The sequence below is a fragment of the Vigna angularis genome, chromosome 1 (genome assembly GCF_016808095.1).
Source record: "Vigna angularis cultivar LongXiaoDou No.4 chromosome 1, ASM1680809v1, whole genome shotgun sequence".
In the NCBI taxonomy this organism is placed as follows: domain Eukaryota; kingdom Viridiplantae; phylum Streptophyta; class Magnoliopsida; order Fabales; family Fabaceae; genus Vigna; species Vigna angularis.
In genome coordinates this window covers 21,517,449-21,540,050 of record NC_068970.1, presented here as the reverse complement: position 1 = coordinate 21,540,050, position 22,602 = coordinate 21,517,449, and the positions used below count along the sequence as shown (strand labels likewise).

Here is a 22,602-nt window from a genome sequence, read left to right as displayed (position 1 = left end):
CTTGTCTATCTTTGAAAGGCACCATCATTTACTGCTATAATGACGACCTTCACAGTTGCAACTACTTATTTATGTGTCTCTCAGCCATTCGGGGAACCGAAACATATTCAGTATCTAATTGTCTCTTAAATTTTTTTTTATTTTCTTTTCATTCATTTATCTCTTTGCTTTGGAGCACATCTTTCTTGAAACTCAAGAAAGGGACATCCTAACAAAAGATGGTGCAAATTTTCTCTCGTTTTATTGTCTTGGTCCAAAACACCAACTACAACAACGACTACACGTGGATGAAAAACGTGGAACATGGTTGGCATTACTCCATTTGAGTCTGTGGCCCCTCCACTTTAAATCAGTGTTCAGCAGGGATACTATACTACCCTATGGTTAATATGCTTCGAAAGGTACATACAATTGAATGACAGAGAAACTAGTGTGTAACCACCATACTTCTCTGCTTTCTTGTTAATGTGACTTTAGTTTTTTTTTTCTTATTTAATGAGAAAATCAAAAAGTCAAAATAATAACAGATCAAAACAAAACATGCGAAAAAATCCACTTAGTTAAACATATTTGATTTTATGAAATATATTTTGATTTATTTAAAAATAGTTTGGACATTAAAGAGTGATTTTTTAAAAAAATTATTTTTATTGATGGAATTGTTATATTAACATTTTTAGAGTAATATTTTAATATTACATATTTGTTGGCCTTTCTAAAAGAATTAAGCTCACTAACCTCTATATATAAGTATAGACTATTAACTTATTTAAAGAGAATTTTCTTATGTGTAAAGCGTCAATCTTAAATATACTTTTAATTTTTATTTTAAATGTAAAAGTCAAACCTTTACGTGACCTAAATTTTAAAAAGCATGGTAAAACGTAGAACAACACAACTTATTTCAACCTTTATGCACAACCAGTTTTTTAAGTTTAAATTCTCTCCCTCCCTCCCTTGGATCCTCTCTCTCTATATATATCATTATTATTATATATTAAAGTTTAATCATTTTTCTTTGAATTTTCTTAAGTATATGCTATCTCAAGTGAATAATTGATATGAAATTGCTGTTTAGGAAATATCCATGTGTAATTCATATTTTTCTATTATTTACTTTGCAATTTTTTTTTATTATATTTCTTATTTTTTATGATTGTATTGTTATACTTTATAGAATTGCAATTGAAAATGTAAAATATAATATATAAATTTGGTTTTGAAAAAATAAAGAAAAGGATAAATGTTCAAAAATTAACTCAATCTCAATGTGGTGTTCTTGATAAAATTGTTACTCAGCATGAAACGAATTTATCAATGAGTTCAATTGATGAATAAGTTAGCAAACAATTAATTATAGATGATATTGACAATACTAATTGGCTCAATTCAATAAATAAATAAAAACAAACTTAAAGTTTAAACAAATACAATCGATTAGAAGAGTATTAAGCAACATAACATATATCAACTGAAATTCTTGAAACTATTTATGATTCAAGGCATGAAAAAATAGAAAAAAGTTAGATATTTAATAGTAAGATTCTAATTAAATATGAAAATTTTTAGATTCTGAAAGATAAAAAAATAATATAAAATTATTTTATTCATATTTTTATGCGATAATATTGTCAAATGAAGAAATATATGATAAGAAAATAACAAATATTTTAGAGATTTAGATCATGTGTATTGTTTTACTTTGAGCTAGTTTTTCCAAAGAATGTTGATTAACTAGTAAAGGGACTAGAGATTAGAAAATTTTTGGTTACGAACAAGCTCAAAAATCATGAGCACACGGTCAAATGCATGGAAGTAGTAGAAATATTGAGAAAAAAAAGGACCATATCTGATAACTAATTAATAATGGAGTAATAAAGTAAAGCAACATCATCAATAATAATATTTTACTTGGAATTCAGATTTTGTCAAACATATTTCCAAGAAAGCCCTTGCTTTCATGGATAAATGAAAAAATATCTGAGTCTGATAGAATTGCTTCCAGGATTTGACCTGATTATTCAAAAATATTTAAAAATGATGAAATTTCTATATATTTAACATGCCTTGTACATATAAAAAATCAATAATTAAAAGTTAAAGATATAAGATATTATTTTTCGTAAAAATTTCATAAAAAATGATTCAACATTTGACTTTTCAAGAGTGAATGGGAAAAGGCCAGCTTCTATAATATTTGAGTTATTTATTTTTATTAATTCCAAATAACTGCAAATATGTGAGTCAGTCTACACATTTATAAGAAAAAAATGAAAATATTTTTTGTAAACAAGCCATTACTTTCCTGAAGCTAAGAAACCCATGAACAAGCCACTAACAACAAACTTTATATATTTCTTTTGAAAGAAAACTCATCTGATACACAATCCATCACAACTCATCTGCAACAATACCTTGAGAGAAGAAACCCTAATTGACATTGTGTGTGGGGTGTTGTCGTATCACAAGCTTGAGGAGGAGAAACTGAGACGAGCTTTTGAGTTTTTGATAGTAAACTGTTGCTGAGTTAGCAAACCCTAAACCCTACTAATTATTGTAACATCCTAGGAGGATTTATCCTAGTATGTCTACATTTCCAAGCACGACTTTCATAAAAGAAAAAATATATATTCAACCAAACTATTTAACCAAACTTGTAATTTTTAAAAAATATGTACCATTTTAATTTGTAAACAGTAAGGAAAACCAATTGCTTGATAAATAAAATTGAACATTGCAAATACTTAGAGCTTATATGAATATATAAAATGAACAATTAGTTGTCATCTATGTAGTACTCACCTTCTACTATTTGTTAATTTTCTTTTCTTTTTCTCCAGCATGTTTTAATTTTTATTATTATTTTTATATCATAGTGAATTTCGCATTATGACTTAAAAATATTATTATATATATATATATAATATATATATATATATATATATAATATATATATATATATATATATATAATATATATATATATATATTATTCTTAAATGTTATATAACAAGAATTCGGTGTTGAACTATGTTATAGAACCTTTAGTATATATATATATATATATATATATATATATATATATATATATATATATATATATATATATATATATATATATATATATATTTAGTGTAGAAATTGCATGAACGAGTAATTCTAATTTTATAAGAATTTAATAATGTATTTGATCATAGTTATTTTATAAATATATAATTTTTTAATCAAATCAGTTTTCTATTTTTACAATCTTTCCTTTTATTTTTTAAAAATTTTCCTTCGTTTAAATATTTTAAGTCTACTTTTACTCATTTTTATCATTTTCTTTCATTCTATAAAATTCACTGCTTAATACAGATATAATTGGAGAAAAATGAATGAGAATATAAGAAAACAAAAAGTTTGCTGGTACAGAATTATTAATATAAAGAAAAAAAATACTTTTTAACTTTTATTTCACACTACTTTTTCTTTTTTATTTTTCTTTTAAAATATAAAAAAAAATTGTTAAAATTTACCTTTACAAAAGATTGTAATGGTAGTAACTTGTGTCATATACTTTTTTTTTTATGAAAAAAATCTGGCCTTCATAAATATGTGATCAAATACCTAATCACTTCTTCTTTTCTTGAAAACAAGTTCCATCTCTTGAATCTTGGTGAGACAATGATCATTTTGTACCATTTATGACCACACGTCTCATCGGTTTTCATGTAGAACACAAATCCAACAAGAAGTTGCATTTTCATTTATTCACATACATTTATTTTTTAATGCTAAAGTGGATTTAGTATACCCTACACGCTTAAATATCATTGCCTTCAACAATATTCTACTTTCACGTCGAAAGAACCAACCAAAGTAGCAATAACCATGAAAATGAAAGTTATAAATCGCATTCATAACGTCCAGTATAAATAATTAGATCTATTTTGATTGAATTATACATACTGAATATTAAATATTAAAGAAGATAAAATATTTAAGAAAACTAGCTTAATTTATAATAATGGTTCCAAGAATTTTTTTCTTTATACACATAAAAGTTTATGTGAAACCAAATTTTCTAGTCACTAGGAATCAAATTGAAAGCTAAAGAGAGAGCTCATTTTCCTTAAAAACTATCTCACCTCCTCTCTTATGTTGTAAAGATTGGATAAGGTAGACTCTTTATTTAAACGAAAATACCAAAGCACTCATTTTTTATTTTGAAAAAAAAGCTGAAGATTCCCAGAGAATGATGGAATGAATTTTGTGAGGGATGGAATTTATCATGGTGGTGACAATGGAGTGGTGGAATCCATTATGAAGAGAGAGATGAAACTGGTAGAATCGATTATGGTATGGTAGATAAAACTAGTGGAATCAATTATGTAGTTATAATCTTAAAATTTTATTAATTCTATTTTTTGTGCTAGCAAAAAATATTAATAATATTCTGTTAAAAAAGTACTAATTAATTAAAATTACTCTTTAATTTAATCAATAATATATTTTTATTAAATAAAGATGAAACATTCTTTAGTGTGTGATCCTGTTGATTACTAAACCGATAATAAATCAACTCATTAATTTATTAATCAAGATTCACGTCTAGTAAGACTCTTTATCGGCCACATAATATAAAGTATCTTTTACTTTATAATTACTAGAATATGGTATAAATGACAAATGCTAATAAGTTAATACATGATAAATAACTTAAGAAACTTTTTTCTTCTTTTATCTATTAAGAATTTATGGATTCTTTCTTTATTAATTATTAATCCCACAAGAATTTAATCATATCCAATAATCATTCCAACTAACATCACAAAACCTTAGATGTTTAATATCAAAGTATAGTTCTTATTACGTCTAATAGTTTAATATCTTTAAGACTAAAAAAAAATTAAATATCCTTCCTCCTCTCATTTTCTAATTTTTGATTAAATATATATTTCAAAGCTGACCATACATCGGATAACGGCCTATCACAACAATGTTATTTTATTTTTTCAAATTTAAAATAAATTTTGTCCTCAAAATAAAAACTGATGTTCATAAGTAAAGTTTAATTTCACCAAAGAAAATACCGGTAATATGATTATTGAAAAGTTTGGATGAGACCTATGTTATTTATTTACTAAATCACTATTGAACCAACCTAATCAACAATGATTTGGATCAATGAATACCAAATAATAAATATTATTGTATTATTCTAAAAAGTATTATATTTTTTCCTTTCTTAATATATTTTACCAATGCATTGTTATATAACTTTTAAATATATATTGTAACATCCCAAAAATACAGTGTAAAACCATATAGAGAATAATCACATGTTAACAGATCAGTTCAACGCTCAGCTATATACCATTACGGCCGAACGACCTTACATAATATCAAAGAATTTAAAACCAATACTCTAAATGTCACTAGACCGAATGTTCTACAAAAGAAACTCATACCGAGCGGTCTTACAAAATATAAAGCTAAAAACAGACCGAACATCCCTAAGGTTCGACCTTCACTTCCTCTGCATCTTCCAATACTTCTTCCAGCAGCTCTTCTCCTTCTGCTCACATCCACACGGATGATCATTGCAACAGGACAATGACAGGACGCACAACACAGACAAAAATGATAAACAGGGTAAGCTTATGTAATTTAATTTATTCAATCACAACATACAACATTCATAACAAAACCAACAACGACCACATTATAATTCATACATCCATGCATGCAAATAACGACCACATGACTCTGACTGTCCGGACTGTATGAATCCTGTGTAGCTACGACGTTCGTGCACCCGGGTGATGTAGTAACTGGGATACCCTCAACAGCTGCCACCCGAGGTTGATCCGTTTCGTCCAAATTTCTTAGAGAGGAGGAGGAGATTTTAGAGAGAAGAAGGAGAAAAGAGCTTCAGCAGTTTGGAGAAGAAGAAAGACATGCAGAGAAGTGACACGTTATTTGAAATTTGGCCTTAAATATTGTCGTCACCCAAAACGGACGACCATTCTCCTACAGCCACCTGTTTTCCACTAACTAAGACGCTCACTCTCCTTTTGGCACATGAATCCCACTACTTGAGATTTTTGAGTGTGTTTTTAATGGGTCTGACATATATTATATATGTATTTTGAAACAATTTAAACCATATTATATATATATATATATATATATATATATATATATATATATGTGTGGGTGTGAGTTGAGTTTAAATGATTTAGACGGACGAAATATTATCCATAAAAGTCCTACCTTTTTTTATTTTCTTAAATAGTTGTTTACTTTCCAAAATTGAAAAGTAAATTTTTTTAGTCTCTTCAAATTTAAATGTGAATTTTTATGTTTTAAACTAATTTTAGTTGCACTAATACGATGTTAAAAATATTTCTGAAATACCTAATAATATTTTTTTTATTAAGAACTTCAAAGCCAAGCAAAACAAAATCAAACTCAAAACTTCATTAATTAAGCGCCTTCAACGTGTGGAGAGATTAAGTAATATGCACCTTCTGGGCACCTTTTGGGAAGTTTATTTTTTATTTTGATCTCATGTAGCACGATGCATATATTTTAATATTTGAGGTTGCAAGACTCTACACATCATTCCATTTTCACAAGGAAACACAAACTGAAGCGCGAGGAAGCAGAGTATCATGGCCATGAGACGGAAAGATTGGGTGATTGCGACAGCGTTAACGTTGTTGCTGTTTGTTTCTTTTCCGGCGTTCAGTTACGGACTTGTTCCTCCTCGTACGCTGCTCAATAAGTTGTCGGAGGGCAAATATCTCACCAATCAGGAGCACTGGTTCGACCAAACCCTCGATCACTTCTCTCCCTATGTATCCCCCTCTCTCTCACTGCTAAATTAGAAGCAAAATCTTTAGCGCATTGTAGTCCTTTATATATATATTTTTTAAATTGTGTGCTAAAATATTGGTTGTGCCCTGCAGGATCACCGACAATTCCGGCAGCGTTACTATGAGTTCCTAGACTATTTCCGGATCCCCGATGGACCAATTTTTTTGTTAATCGGTGGCGAAGGCACATCCAATGGCATAGCGAATGACTATCTAGCTGTAAGTTGAAATTCTTGGTCCAAACTTGTTGCACCCTCCATTTTTTATTTATTTATGAGATGCAGTTTCATTTTCCTAATACCCAATTATAATCTATGTTGCATTAATTGCTTTTACACTAAAATAACCATAATTAAAAGAGAAAGAAATTGTACTGACAAAAAAATAGAAAATAACAAGGGTGGTTTTAAATTATATATAAATTTATGATAGGTTTATTAAATCCAACACTAAACCATTTTCTTGTAATTAGGCAGAGAGAGAGAATATATTTTCTTTTGTTGGCAAAGGGTACTCATCAGTACTAACAAATATTGGGTTGGCCCGTGTATTAGTTGTCTATGAGGATGAGAGGTAAACACATAATTTAAGTATGGCAACGCTTTAATCCTCTCCCCAACAAGACTGGTTTTTTTTCTTTTTGTTCCAATAAATAGTTATGTTGTTTTTTTTTTGAAGAAAACGTAATAATATAAACATATTTCCTTTTTTTTTTCCTTAGGTACTGGCAAAGAAGTTTGGCGCAGCTTTGGTTTCTCTGGAACATCGCTACTATGGAAAGAGTTCTCCGTTTAGTTCTTTGGAGACAGAAAATTTGAAATATCTTTCATCCAAGCAGGCACTCTCTGATTTGGCCACTTTTCGCCAGTATTATCAGGTAAGCTACATTGTTTTTCTGTTGTAGCTGATAGCAATTTGGTAGAAATGACGCTAGTAAAATAGTAGGACTAAGAAATTTGTTGAAAAGAAATAGTGGATAGTTCTTTCTTTGAATGTTTTTAGATGACTAGAAGAGCATGAGTAATGCAAACCATTGTTCACATATAAGTTGCGAAAACCAAATTTTAAAATGCTGTAAACGTTTATCAGAAAGAACTAGTGTGATTGTGATTGGCATTTGGATATAGATTAAGGCAGGGTCAGTGGCATTGAGATGATTCTCGACTAATGTTTTCTGTTACACAGTTTACCTAACTTTCATCTATTTAAAATAAGTCGGTATGCATTGAATTCAGTATAAGAAAGATATCTTGGATATCCCTATTGTTTTAAAGAAGAAGTAATAGATTTTGCATGGTAAGAACAGGATATCAGATTGCTCCTCAGCAATTTTCGTTTTTGTACTTTACTTGTGCTTGGAATCTATTGTGATTGTACTTGGAGTTTGTAAATTTGAGGTCAGAGGTGCGTCTTAGGGTAGATATGAGAAAGCAAATTTTGACTAGATTCTGCATATCCAAAATAGTGAAGGGTACAAGGCCAAATATCATGATAGAATGATGGTCCATGTGCTAATAGAATGCCATCTCAGCAACACGGAATCTCCTTATAATAGATGCATACAGTGCCTTTATTCTGTTCAGGAATCCTCTTGGGCCTACTAGTTTGGAATGCCTTGTTCTCCGTCATATCACCCTATCCACAACAACCCTGTCCTCAAGATTGTAAGCAGCTAGTAACTCATTCCAAGTCTTCCACATGGCATCATCAGGGGATAAGCTATGCCACTGGACAAAGCGAATTTGATAGGAGAGTACGTGCAAAAGTAGTATTGAAGCCCAATATTGCCAAAGGAAACACCACAGGATAGTTGTCAATGAAGAATGATGGAATCTGATCAACGTGAGTAGGAGGTGGACCTGCTGCACGTGCCTTCAAGTTGCAGAAGTAAAAAAAATGTGTATCTTTGTCTAATGTGGCACAGGTCTAAGGGTAAGCCACAAGGCCTAGATTCCAAGCACGCTATAAGGACCATAAAAATGCTTAGAAAGCTTATGGTTGAAGTTCCACATAAACCCACAAATCAACCTAAAAAATAAGGTCAATATGATGCTTATTTGCTGCAGATTTCATTGTCTTTTTGTGTCTTGAGTAAATTTCTTTTTAGCAAGGAAAAAATCTCATCATAACTTTGTAACTTAGAAATACAAGCTGCCCAAATACAATAGGGAGAGAAGCCTAAGGAAGAATGAACCGAATTATTATAATGGAAAACAACATCCATGCTTATAAACATCCGTTTAGTTGGAGGATGGTAACATCGATACCCTTTCTGGTGTATAGCATATCCAAGAAACACACATCTTAAAGCCCGATGTGCCAATTTGTTTGGGTTCTTTTGAATCTGCACGAATGCTACACAACCAAAAACACGAGGAGGCAAATCTGTACTACCAAGGGCAACCACTTTGTTCAGGAGAGTCTGCAGTGGCGTTTGAAACTCATTAGAGCTAGAAGGGATACGATTTATGACATATGTTGCCATTGTAAGAGCCTCTCCCCAATAAGAGAAAGGCATATGGGCCTCTAATAATAAAGAACGTACCACCTCTAGTAAGTGCCGATTTTTTCGCTCGACAACACCGTTTTGTTGCGGTGTATTAGGACAAGTAGTTTGATGAATAATCCCATGTACTCCCAAGTACCTCTTGAGGTCTAGGCTTTGGTATTCACCACCATTGTCACTGCGAAGAACCTGAACCTTTGCATTGTATTGGGTTTCAATCATTTTATGAAACTTTTGAAATATCAAGTTCAGTTCTCCTTTGGACTTCATTAACCATAACCAAGTCATTCTAGTGCAGTCATCTATGAAAGTAACAAACCAACGTGGTCCTCTTAGAGTAGAAATCTTAGAAGGACCCCAAACATCCGAGTGTATAAGCATAAAAGGAACAATACTTTTATTCAAACTGAGTGGAAAAGGAACATGATGACTTTTTGCTTGTTCACATACATCACAACGAAAAACAGAGATATCAATCTTTGCAAATAATAAAGGAAACAATTTTTTCAAGTAACTAAATGAAGCATGTCCTAGGCGACGATGCCATAGCCAAACTTTAGTTTCTTCTTTCTGTTTGGTAGAACTCTTCACGGTATAAGTGCTTTCTAACATCCCAGAATCTTTTGACACCAAGTCCAAATAGTATAATCTTCCTTGTTTAACACCATAACCAATCGTCTGTCTGGTCTGAATGTCCTTAAACACACAAAAATTGGGCCAAAATATAACAATACAATTTAGGGATGTAGTAATTTGTGATACAGACAAAAGGTTATATTCTAGAGATGGAACAACTAAAACAGAATCCAAAGTAAAATTATTAGTAAGGGTTAAGGATCCTTTTCCAATAACAGAGGTTGTGTCACCATTGGCAGTGGAAATCAATTCTTTTGAGGATGGTTTCATGGATGAAATTTGTCTAGAATCAAAAGTCATATGATCAGTAGCACCTGAATCAATTATCCATGTGCTATTAGTAATAGGTACAGAAAACTCACCACCATTACCTCTAATTGCCATCAAAGCAGTGGACTATTTGGAGGCTTCATCTATGATTTTTGCCTCAACAACCGCTGCAGTTGGATTCTTTCTTCGTTGATCCCGACTGTGATCCCACCACTCTGGATATCCATTAAGTTCAAAACAACGACTCTTAGTGTGTCCCTGCTGATTGCAGTGAGTGCGTTTAAACTTAGACTTATCTATATTTGAGTTTGCTTTAGGATGATTTCCTTTTGTTTGACCCTGCCAGTTTCTGTTTCGAGCTATCATGGCTGTGCTGTCAGAAATTTATGATTCACCTTTCAAAGTCGCTTGACGTACTGCCTCTCGACGAATCAATGCATAAGAATTCTCCAACTCTGGGACAGGTTCTTTGCGTAAAATCTCTCCACGAATTTGTTCAAACTCACCATCTAATCCCGCAAGGAATATATGCACCCTTAGTCGTCCAATTGATTTCTTGTATGCTGTGACATCTTCAGGATCTTTCATGACCACCTTATCACGATGATCCAATTCCTGAAAAATTTCCATCAATTCTCCATAACACTCTGAGAGAGGCCTACCATTTTGATTTGCAGTAAAGGCCTTTTGATTCAAAGTAAAGACTTGTAACACATCACTTCCATCATAGAATGCCTTAGATAATGCACTCCAAATTTCATGGGCTGTGGCTAAGCGTAAGTAACGCTTCATAATTTCTGGGCTCATGGACAGCAGCAACCACCTCTTCACCTTTTGATTTTCTGCATACCATTTTTCATAACCAGGATCTTGCTCTGCAGGTTGTTTCTCCTTGCCTCGAATATATGAGAGTTTCTCCCTCTCTGCGATATGCATTTCCATTATCTGTGACCATATGTCGTAATTTGTTTCACTAAGAACGATTCCAGCATTGAAAGCACTTTAAGATTGAATAATGACAGGGGTCAATACAGACCCTGATTTGGGTGCAGAGTTTTTATCAGACATCTTATGGGTTCACAGGGTGTTTAAAAAAGAGGTTAAGAAAATGGTGGATCAAGCTTAAGGAACCTGGTGGCTCGTGATACCATATTGTGAAATGGCATTCAAAGACATATTTTCATGATTACAGAGAGTGTGTATATGTAGAGCAGTAGAGAGAATATATCTCTGGAAACAAAAACTGTCTAATCCCTATAATTAAGCTAATCCCTATAACTAATCCTGAAAATTAGCTAATGCAATAAATCAACCTATATTTGGTAATTTACTATACAGTGAATCAATTAGAAATCTTAACAAATTCTGCCCAAGACAAGTAGCTGAACCTGATACAAGGCTTAATGTGACCAAAAGCATGCAAATAGTGTTCAACAATGCGGTTCATAACCTCTGTCTATCCATCAGTTTGCTCAGGTGAAATAGGATGTCACTTAATTTGAATAGGTCATACCAAAAAATGGCTGACAAATAGAGGATCACAGTTGGAGACAATTCTTCTTGGGAAGTCTTGGTGCTTGCAAACAATGGAGACAAATAACTTGACCACTTTGTGAGCAGTAAATTTCTATGTCAGGGCACCCAAATGAATGGATTTGGAGAAACGATCCACTATGACAAGAATAATGATGAAGCTTGATGATGGAGGAAGTCTACTTTTGAAATCAAGAGAAGCATCTTTCCACATGTTGCTCGGGATTGGAAATGGCTGAAGTAAACCAATAGGATTTAGTGGAGAGTACTTGGTTTGCTAGCAAATGGAACATTGTGATATAAAACTACGGACCTCTTGGTCCATGTTACGCCAGTTAAATTTTTGAGGCAGGTGGTTCAATGGTTTGGCGAAACCAGCATGCACTCTAATAGGGGATTCATGGAATTCTTTGAGGAGTAGATCGCAAAACAAGAGAGGCCAATCGAAATTTTGCTTTGGCAAATTAACAATCTATCATTGAGCTGAAATTTTGGACAATGTTAGGAGTATCTTGCCATTTAGCACACTACTCTTGGGAGCAGGGGATGCAATTGTAATTGTTGTTTAAGATTGTCCAAGAACAAAAACTGGGGTACTGACAAAATAAAAAACGATACACCCATGAGCACTAATGATGTAGATACGACATCAACTGCATTCTAGATATCAATTAATCATATTTGCCTCTTCTGTTTGATTTTCTTTTTTTCACTGTACTTCAGGTTTGTCTATGGCATGAATCAAATTTTTAAATAATCCATTCCTAGATATGGTGTTCATTGTTTATTAGATTGCAGATTTCCTGTCCATTTTGTTTGATTTCTTTCTGTCATTTCATGCAGGAGTCCTTAAATGCCAAGCTTAATAGAACAAAAATTGAAAACCCCTGGTTCATTTTTGGTGGCTCATATTCTGGAGCACTCAGTGCATGGTTCCGTCTTAAATTTCCCCATTTAACTTGTGGAAGTCTGGCAAGTTCAGCAGTTGTTCTTGCTGTTTATAACTTCACAGAATTTGATCAGCAGGTGAAGATATTTTGTTTCTTTAGTAGCATTTGCTCCCTCCATTTCACTTTGTGTTGTTTAAGCTTTTTCATAAATTTTTAAATTGATGGTCATTTTCAATGCAATTTTATTCCAATGTAAAAGGGAGAGAGAGTTTGCTTATAGAAAGATGAATTGTAACCATTATATGTTTAAATGCTCAACAATTACAAGAATGAAATGGAGAAGAGAGTAAGAATATTTTAGCAATTTTTTTTCTCCATTTGTTGATCTATTGTTTTTCTTTAAACTATTGATAAAATGAAATAGATGGAGCGTAAAGTTTAATCTTATTTAATTTCCACCAAATTTTGAGCTCTTGGTTTTATTTTTCTCGTGCAGATTGGTGAGTCAGCAGGTCCTGAATGTAAAGCAGTGCTGCAAGAGATTACTCAACTCGTTGAACAAAAGCTTGCAAGCAATGGAAGCAAAGTGAAGGCCACTTTTGATGCAGAAGATGTATGCTTTGTTCTTTTGTTACACTTTCCTTGCAAAAGCATATTATATTTTGCCACAGGACATGAATGATTTTGCTCACTAGCTTTCCAGTTTGCTTGTCATGTGTATTGACTATTTCCCTCTGTTTGGCAGCTTGAAATAGATGGAGACTTTTTTTATTATTTGGCTGATGCTGCTGCTATAGCAGTAAGTGTTACGATTATAGTGGTTTTCTTATTAATTGTATTTTCTTGTATTCAAATTTCATTAACAGTCTTCTCTTTTTTCTGGATCTTTGAATTTCCCAGTTTCAATATGGAAATCCAGATAAAGTATGCGAGCCTATAGTTAAAGCTAAGAAGGCTGGAGAGGACTTGGTGGTATGCTTTTCAACTTAGTTCCTTTTCCCAAATATTATGAAACTGGTTGATGGAGTTCTTCCCTCCTTTGTGTGTGTGTGTACTGGTGGGAGATTTAGTACAATTTACTGACAACCTCTGACAGCCCTCACCCCCTCCAATTGTTAACCCTGTTTGCAAATGAATAGTTTATATAGTTCCTTTTTCCTTTGGCCTCTCTAAATTATAGTTTATAGCATGCAAGATTCTTGGTCATTTTATACAACTCAGTCTAGATTTGTTCTATTCCTCACGTTGCTTAAAAGGTGGGGGTGTAAAGTCTCAAATTTGAATATGATATACACTGTAATAATTAGTGGTTCTTCGTTTATGCTGCCCCTTTTATCTGAAATATTTACTCACTACATATCTACTTTACTAGTTTTATCTAACTCCAATTACTTCGTTATGTTCGTTTATGCTGCCCTTTTTTACACACAACATATCTATTTTATTAGTTTTCTTAACTCCAATTACTTCGTCATGGCCACACTAGCTGATGTATTCAGCCCCTTAATCATAATCTTCATAACTAAACAAGTAATTTGGTATTTTATCACATAGGAATACTCTAGATTTTGAGTGTCTTGTAATTAGCTGCATCCACCTCTTTTCTTATCACATTGAAATGATTTTCTGTTTTGTTTTTCATTTTGTCACTTGTGTCTTTCTTAAGTAATATGCAAGAGATAATGCATTTAATCCATCAATGGTTGTCTTTATTCTATTTTACATTGGAGGGCAAGTCTTGGCACAATAGCAAGGTTACTTCTATCTTTGAGTTAGGTTGTGCACATGCACCCTGCCCTACCTGCACCAGGTGGCAGCCTTGTGCATGGGATGGATCACCATTTTAAATTCATTAGAAAGTTGTCTTTGTGGTTTAATACATCTGATGTAAACAATTATTTTAACATGCAGGATGCTTATGCCAAATATGTTAAAGAGTACTACTCTGGAACTTTTGGTGTTAGTGTACAGAGTTATGATCAGAAGTACTTGAAAAGAACTGATATTAATAAAGACAGTTCATCTCGATTATGGTGGTTTCAAGTTTGCACTGAAGTTGCATACTTTCAGGTGGCTCCCTCAAATGATAGTATTCGCTCCTCAAAAGTTGACGCAAAGCAAGTTCCTTTCCTTACTGTTGGCTTTACATACTTCTATTGACAGGATTTTGTCACCACTATACTTTTCATGTTTGTAGTTATTGAATTTTTTTTCTATATAATGTTGTTAATTTGTACAAAGTGGTTTCTTCTACAATGCAGATACCACTTGGACCTTTGCGAAAATGTCTTTGGAAAGGGTACCTTTCCTGACGTTGATGCAACTAACTTATACTACGGTGGCACAAAAATTGCTGGTAAAGAAACTTGCCCATGCCTGAATTTGATGTTATTTTCCTCCTCCCGAACACCCCAGTCATTTTAACAATACATGTAAAAATTCATAAATAATATATTTACTTGATTCTGACTCCTCCATTTTATTATATATACGGTTTTATTTATCCTTTATTTGTTCATAGATGTCCAGTGGGCCTTGATGATTGTTATCCTGAACACGAGCTTAAGAAGTCATTTTTGAAAAAATATCTATTCTCTGATTGCATATTTGAAATTTATAAACTAGTATATAAAACAAATTCTTCAGTACAATCTTTAATGGCATCTTATGACTTTACTGTGTAAACTATTTATTAGAATATGAACTGATTTTATGTATTCTATTCTGATGTACATGAACAGGTTCCAAAATAATATTTACAAACGGCTCACAAGACCCTTGGCGCCATGCGTCCAAACAAACTTCATCTCCTGATAGTGAGTTGCCTGTTACTTTTGTTATCCTTGTTATTTCTGTAGGGGTATACTTGAACCATATTTCTCTAGAATACTACAGGCATTGTTTATTCAATGGTTATCTAGGACAAATGAGTGGCTCATTTCCCATAAAAGTTACATTAAGTAATGTGTAATCTCATCTGTTCAATTGCTTGAATGTTAGCAACATGATCTTAGCTTACAGCTCAAACATTATCTGGTACTATTTATTTGAGTAATAAAGGGGGGGAAACAAATATTCTGAATCATGTAGCAGCATGGTAAAAATATATATTATTCTGCCTTGGTTGTGCAATGCAAACAATACTGTTATTAATTGAATGCTGCCTGATTGCTATTAAACGTTTCAGTGCCCTCCTACGTTGTTTCATGTTCTAACTGTGGCCACTGTTCTGATTATCGAGGATGTCCTCAAGTTCCTTTCGCCATTGAAGGTATGTGTCTCATTTCCTCTCCAACATATTGCTCACAATGTTACTCTTTTTTATATAGAAATATTTTGCTTCTTAAAAGAGAAGTTGGACTTCTTTGCACAAAGTTTAATAATTTTTTGTATATGAAAAAAATACACTTACCTCTCCTAACTCATGTTAAATAATACTCATATCTCTTTTAGTTTTTAAATAAACATTCACCTATATTCTGTTTTTAATGAAATGATATTCACATCTTCTCTAGCTTTCAAAAACATAAAACTCTTATGTTTTTGATAAATGACCGAGTTCTTCGCTAGCATAGTCATACTATAATATCAGCCGAGATTCTAATTTTTTATTTGTTTTACAGGTAGTGAGAAAAACTGCACCTCTCCTGACGCAGTTCACAAAGTAAGGCAAAAGATTTCAGAAAATATGGACTTGTGGTTATCTGAGTGCGTGGACACAGGCAGAAGTTTTATATGATTATTTACATACACCAATTGCACGGTGCACTATAACTTTACTTTTGGAATTTCTTTCCTTTAAAAAGATAATATTTACACCCTTCAATATTTTGTTAAATGACTTTGTATAAAATGACCAAATATAAAGCAAAATATATGTATGCACTGTTATGTTTATGTATTTATCTCTCTGTTGCATGCAATGCGAGATTTTAAACTATAAAGTTAGATTATACTGTATGTGTAAATTTTCCTTCACAAATTGGTCGTGGAATGTTGAATGGGACTTAAAATTCATTTTTTTAATATGGTATTAAAGTTATCTTAATTTAAAGACATTGAAATCCAGACTTGGAATTTGAGTTTGGATTTTAAAAAATTTCAATAGAGCTCCATTTACAAAGGACTGTAACCACAAAACTCCATATAATAAATAATCTTTTTTAGTCTTTTTAATTATAAATATCCAATTTTGATAACCAGACTTAGATTTCAAATTAAAATCTATTTGATTAATTATTTAGAAAGTTATCGTAAGAATTATTCACGTATACACTAAATCAAGCAAAAAGTATGATATTATACCAGTGACGCAGTTCGTAACTAAGTTGATTACTTGTTGACTAATTTGATTATCATAACTCTGAGATCTTTATCGCTGCCTTACTTGTTGCCTTATCTCACCAATGAACTGTTTAAAGAAGAATTATAAGATTAACTGTAAGATTTTAAAAGTAGAAGAAAAAAACTTCAAACTATATTAGAATTTTGCTTTTATTTATATATAGGAAACTCGTGATGAGTTGTATTAATGCTTACCCAGAAGACGATCATTGTAGGGTATCAGAAAAGCCTGGGTCACACATTTCTGAGTGAGAATGTAAACATTTTTTGACCCCTGATGCCTAAAAACTACATTAGATCACAAGTAATTCGAATCATGTTAGATACACTCGTCCAAGGAGAGAAATTTCTCTTTGAAGAGAGATATATGTCAATTTGAAAGCTAAAAATATCCATACTGAAGAAAAAACATTCATTTCCGCTTCTAAATAACTCCAGTTCCTTTGCTCATTCAAATATTGAATCTAGAAAGAGAAACAACTACTCACCAACAAAATAAGGTATTTCATTTTTTTTTTCTGAGCTATAATTTGACACTGAATAAGGTAAGCGATAATATTTTGTGAACTTCAACTGCAAAAACTGGTCTTCTGCTTTAAAACCCTCTTCATCTAAGATAGGTCGATGAAACCCATAATAAAACATACGTAATCAATGATGAGATCACTTCAAATGCCCTTGGTCCCTTAAGTATGGTGATAGGAGGAATTACTGACACCATCAAGAAGGTTCCCAATAGCCACGAAATAGCAAAGGCTCCAAACCTGCATCAAAGCACCACTCTATATAAGAAGAAACCCGAAGAGAAAACCACAGATGCATCAAATTCTAGACATAGGCAATGATATCAGCATCAGAATGTCACACCATGGGAATGTGATGCTTCTAAATGAAAAATAACATTCCATGAGTTAATAGAGAATAACATATTTGAAAGAACAAAGCACATTTGTGCACGTACCCATATAGTACAGTTCGAATCTTGCTCTTCAGCCGCTCATGTATAAAGTACATTGTAGCGATCAGAGATATTGCCACCTGAAGAGTTGGTCCTTCCTCAGTTGGAAAGAGGACAGTTAAAACTCCAAGTACCAAGAACGTTAGTGATGTTTTTATAATGAATTTTGTAGATGGTGTTTGAAATCTGCCTCTGACAGCTTGAACAAATCGGGATTGATTAACTTCCCTCATTTTCTTCTTAATGTCAATTTTTGGGTTTTTCCGTTCATAGAACTTCTGCATGATTATTTTGTCATGCGCTGATTCAATAGCATCTACACTTGGCTTGTGTCCCGCATATTTTTGAATCAGGAAATTCCTTGCTCCTTGAATCTCATCTTCAGAAGCTTCCCTGCTTATTCCAAGTCGTTTATATGGGTCCTTCACATTAATTCTTGGAAAAACAGCTGCATTTGCAGCAAAGGATCAGAAAAATGATAAGCTATACAATATAGTACTGGTTTCATAGTTTTATCCTGGATAGCTGATGACCTCAAAAAAAGATATAGCATCTACCACGTTCTATTACAGCTGAAGATTTCATTTTGGAAATTGAAATCCCAAAAATAGGCTCCCCAAAAATCCTAACTTCTTTGTTCAAAGGGAGTTTCTGAAATCAATAGTGTGCCACTGCAGCCACTATTTGGCCTGCTACAACCACCAAACTAAACCACTTTGCTATGGGCTGCTCCCTGCTCAACTGCTCCACCACTAGAGCATGCTATTTACAACCCTCGTTGATTTTTTGGTAAGAGATTCAAGTTTCATATGCATTAGGAGGAAAATAATTAATGAAATAATTAATTACAATAAAATCCATCAAGACAAGCAACTAATATATTTCAGTTTTTAACAAGAAAGGTGTGTGTGTGTGGGGGGGTGGGGGGGTGGGGGGGGGGGGGGGGGAGGGGGGAGAGAGAGGAAATAGCCATTCTGGGAAAACAGTAAAGCATAATCCATTACCGGTAAAACCACTAAAAAAGTGGGAAAAAAAAGGGATTTTGTACCCTCAAAACCAAAAATTGAAAAACAGTTTTCCACCTTCAATCTCCTACAGTTAGTCCACCTAGCCTCCCTAGCTGGTAGGGTATCACTGCATTTATATCACATTCCAGTTCTAGTTCTAAAAAACACCCCCAAGAGCTATGAACAATGTGCTTAAATTCCTAGTCAAGCATTATGAGAGGACCAAACATCCACGAAGATCAAATAATCATTTTCAATTTTAGTTTTATTTATACTAATTTTGCTCCAGGAAAAAGCACCATTTACCAAGTACCTAACATACTGGTTTTACATTATCAATGCCTTAGCAGTAAAATTTTCTGTATCATATAATGTAAGGATTGAGCTTCTTCAAGAAAGAAATGTTACCAGCAGAATCATTAGCCATATCACCATATGAAGCATCCATGGCACTTCTGATCAACTGAAATTGTCGTCTATTGCTTTTTAATATAGGAGAAAAAAAACTTGTTCTGTAAAGTGAAAAGGTCAGGAAACAATGAACTGTTTATCCAATTAACTTGCCATGAAGTTCCAAACTCATGAGGTAATGATTAATAGCGCATACCTTTCCACCTGGATAAACTCTCTTCCTTGTTTGGATCTTCCAGCCACAGAGAAAGCCATAACCTGGACATGGCGTGATCCCAGGTGACTAAAAGGTAGCTGGGGACATCTTGAGGGACAGCCACTCAACCCAGATGCAGTCATTTTTACTAAAATCCTCAGGCAATATGACCTACCTGTTTATGCTTTTGCGAGAAATTGAGATCACAACTTGATATTTCAATGTCCAAAGAAATAAAAAATAGATAAAAAAAATCAACATCAATGGACAAAGATTGCAGTCTCAGATACAAAAAGACAACTAGGACAATTATAAGCATATTACAGATACAAACCAATTGCTATCATAATATAATTAATCCCATCAATTCTTAGATTCCTAAAGTTAGTGGCTACTTTACAAGTTTCTGATTCTATATGTAACCATTTCCCCCCTTTTCTTGACGGATAATTAGATCCAACTTAATTGTTATAAACTAAAAACTTAGTTCGAGTTGTTCGGTATAAACATCTGTAATCATCTTATTATCCACATTGCAAGTTCAGCACAACTACCAAGGTAACAATTCCATACATCTATTACTACTATCATAAACCAAATTCAGCACATCTAGTATTTAACCTCAAAAAGATAACATAATATACATACACCTATTACTCCCATACACCAACTAGGACAGACCACCCTAGTGTCATACTACGTTACAATCCGAGGTTTAGATTACAGCACCTAACCACAATTCATGGTTTCAAAAATCTCCCCAATCGCAATTCCGGCCACATTTAATCATTTACCTTCAGTTTTTAGCAATTTCAATCTCAATTTAAAACCTTCATGCAAGTACAACTGGAGTTCATTATAACAAAAAGAACAATTATAAAAAAAACAAAAAGGTGCGGCCACGGCAGGGACTGTGAGGAGAGACAGAAAAAAATTGAACTTTTAATAGCGGCGCAATTGGGCACAGACTAGAAGTTGTAAGAACCGTTCAAAAAATAAATAAGCATCGCAAATATTATTCCAGAACAGCGGAATTAAGTTAATGACACACAACATCGAAGTATTGCATATACATACAATTGAATCGAAAGAAGAAGTTGGTACGCACGTTACCAGTGAAAGGTGTAAGAAAATGAAAGGGGCAAAAGGCGTTCAGATGGAGCTGGGTTCGTTGAGGTTTAACATGAGAGAGACTGTGTGTGTATAACGGATAGCAATATGAGCAAGAAGAGAAAAGAGGCTTATGAGAAGAATACCAAAACCCTGCTCCACCCAATTTTGTGAATCAGTCACAGTAACAATAAGAGCGAAAAAAAAAACAATAATAATAACAACCTTCTTTTGTCATTACACTCTTACAACAATTTTAAACAATAAAAGTAAAACTATTAAGAAAAATAAAACTCACTCCTAACCAGAAACATTTAAGTAATTTTTCATATAATTTCTATTTATATTTTTTTCTCAAATTTAAATTTGAAATTAAAATTCGTTTTTATTTCAAATTTTATATATTTTAATTTTTAAATTTTAAAAATTAATAAATATAATCTTTTTAAGTTAATAATATTAATTTTGTTACATATTAAAAAATATTTTAAGTTGATAATAGAATTTCAAATTTATCGAATTGTATAAACAATTCAGTAATTATAATTTAACACAAAACAATAAAGAATTAATATCATTAGGTTAAAGAAATAGTATTAACTATTTTTAAAGTTTAAGAATAAAAATATATCAAATTTGAGACAAAAATAAATTTTAATGTCATAAGTTTAAATACTTAAAATATATTTAATCACTTCTATTTATCATTTTATCTTTACATAATTTATGCTTTCTATAATAATGTATTTAATTAAAACAATATATTTGGAACTGTATACTAGTAATAGTTACATAATGCATAAACTATATTTATTATGCATCTTACTATTTATTTAATATTTAAAATGTAAAGTAAAAGTAAAATAAAAATCAATTTCAATAAAACCAATTTAAATTATATCTTATTGAAATAACTTTTTTTATTAAACCAATTGAATGAATTATCATTTAAAAGAATCGAAATAATTGGATAAAACGGTTTTCTCTTCCAAATCAATACAATAGTTATGAAGGTTACGCCTTATTTTTCAAAGGCATGTTTTATAATTTACAATGAGAAGATTTATACGTTAAAAGTATCACTTGTTAGATTATGCATAAAATCATATATTAATAATGAATGAGCAATCAAATTCTATCATACCATAAATTACTCTTAATTATAATTATATTGAAAGCGGTACGTGGATTTTTGTAAAAGAATGTGTAATTCAATTTTGACTGTTTTGTCTGAGAATTTAGGTGTATTTTAAAAAATAAGATAAAAAATTAATTAATGTAATTGAAATATTAGTCTTACAAGACTTATTACTAGAGTTGTCTAATAAATACATTAATGACTCGTTTAATATATTGTTAAACTCGTTTAATTATATATTAACAATCTATTATTTATTTTTTTTTGCTTTTAATCAATATATTCCTAGACTTGTCTAATAATTTGTGTCATACTCATCTAATTAGGGTATAAAATGATTTGTCTAATATTTTTTGTTATATTCATCTAATTAATATATAGACAAACTCCTTTATTATATATTGCTAGACTCGTTTATCGATTTTTGTTATACTTGTCTAATTAATATATGTACAAACTCGTCTAATGTGTATATTATTAGACTCATATATAATGTTTTTTTTATATTTTTCTAGTGTGTTGTTATACTCATTTAATCAATATATGTCTAATATATATTCGTAATAACCGTATAAATATGTAAGACCCATGAAAAAAAAAATATTTATAATAGTAAATTTTAGCATTTTATTAGTAATAATAATTTTAATGGATAGAAAAATATATATTTTGAATATAAAATTATAGTAATTTTAGAAGGAGAGGTTAAAATTTTTGATAACTTGTTTAGTATTTTTTTTT

The 22,602-nt window shown here is 31.8% G+C and overlaps 2 protein-coding genes across 7 annotated transcripts; one reads left to right on the top strand and one right to left on the bottom strand.

Moving 5' to 3' along the window:
* The first annotated feature begins 6,480 nt into the window (after window positions 1-6,480).
* LOC108346631 (probable serine protease EDA2) lies at window positions 6,481-16,594 on the top strand. The gene is made up of 12 exons (XM_017585695.2): window positions 6,481-6,844; window positions 6,956-7,081; window positions 7,584-7,739; window positions 12,651-12,833; window positions 13,194-13,310; window positions 13,443-13,496; window positions 13,598-13,669; window positions 14,609-14,814; window positions 14,959-15,053; window positions 15,439-15,513; window positions 15,885-15,968; window positions 16,321-16,594. Exons 1-12 carry the CDS (start codon window positions 6,659-6,661, stop codon window positions 16,434-16,436), a joined length of 1,470 nt encoding a protein of 489 aa, XP_017441184.1. The 5' UTR covers window positions 6,481-6,658; the 3' UTR covers window positions 16,437-16,594.
* An 845-nt stretch (window positions 16,595-17,439) lies between these two features.
* LOC108346638 (protein CHAPERONE-LIKE PROTEIN OF POR1, chloroplastic) lies at window positions 17,440-20,912 on the bottom strand. Of its 6 annotated transcripts, none has more exons than XM_017585700.2 (5): window positions 20,722-20,912; window positions 19,614-19,822; window positions 19,415-19,518; window positions 18,003-18,447; window positions 17,440-17,805 (listed from the first exon to the last, which is right to left on the bottom strand). In XM_017585700.2, exons 2-5 carry the CDS (start codon window positions 19,754-19,756, stop codon window positions 17,649-17,651), a joined length of 849 nt encoding a protein of 282 aa, XP_017441189.1. In that variant the 5' UTR covers window positions 19,757-19,822; window positions 20,722-20,912; the 3' UTR covers window positions 17,440-17,648. The 6 variants fall into 6 exon arrangements, with proteins under 6 accessions (XP_017441189.1, XP_017441204.1, XP_017441200.1 ...); XM_017585715.2 differs by having other exon boundaries at window positions 19,614-19,797; XM_017585711.2 differs by having other exon boundaries at window positions 19,614-19,788.
* Window positions 20,913-22,602: the final 1,690 nt, after the last annotated feature.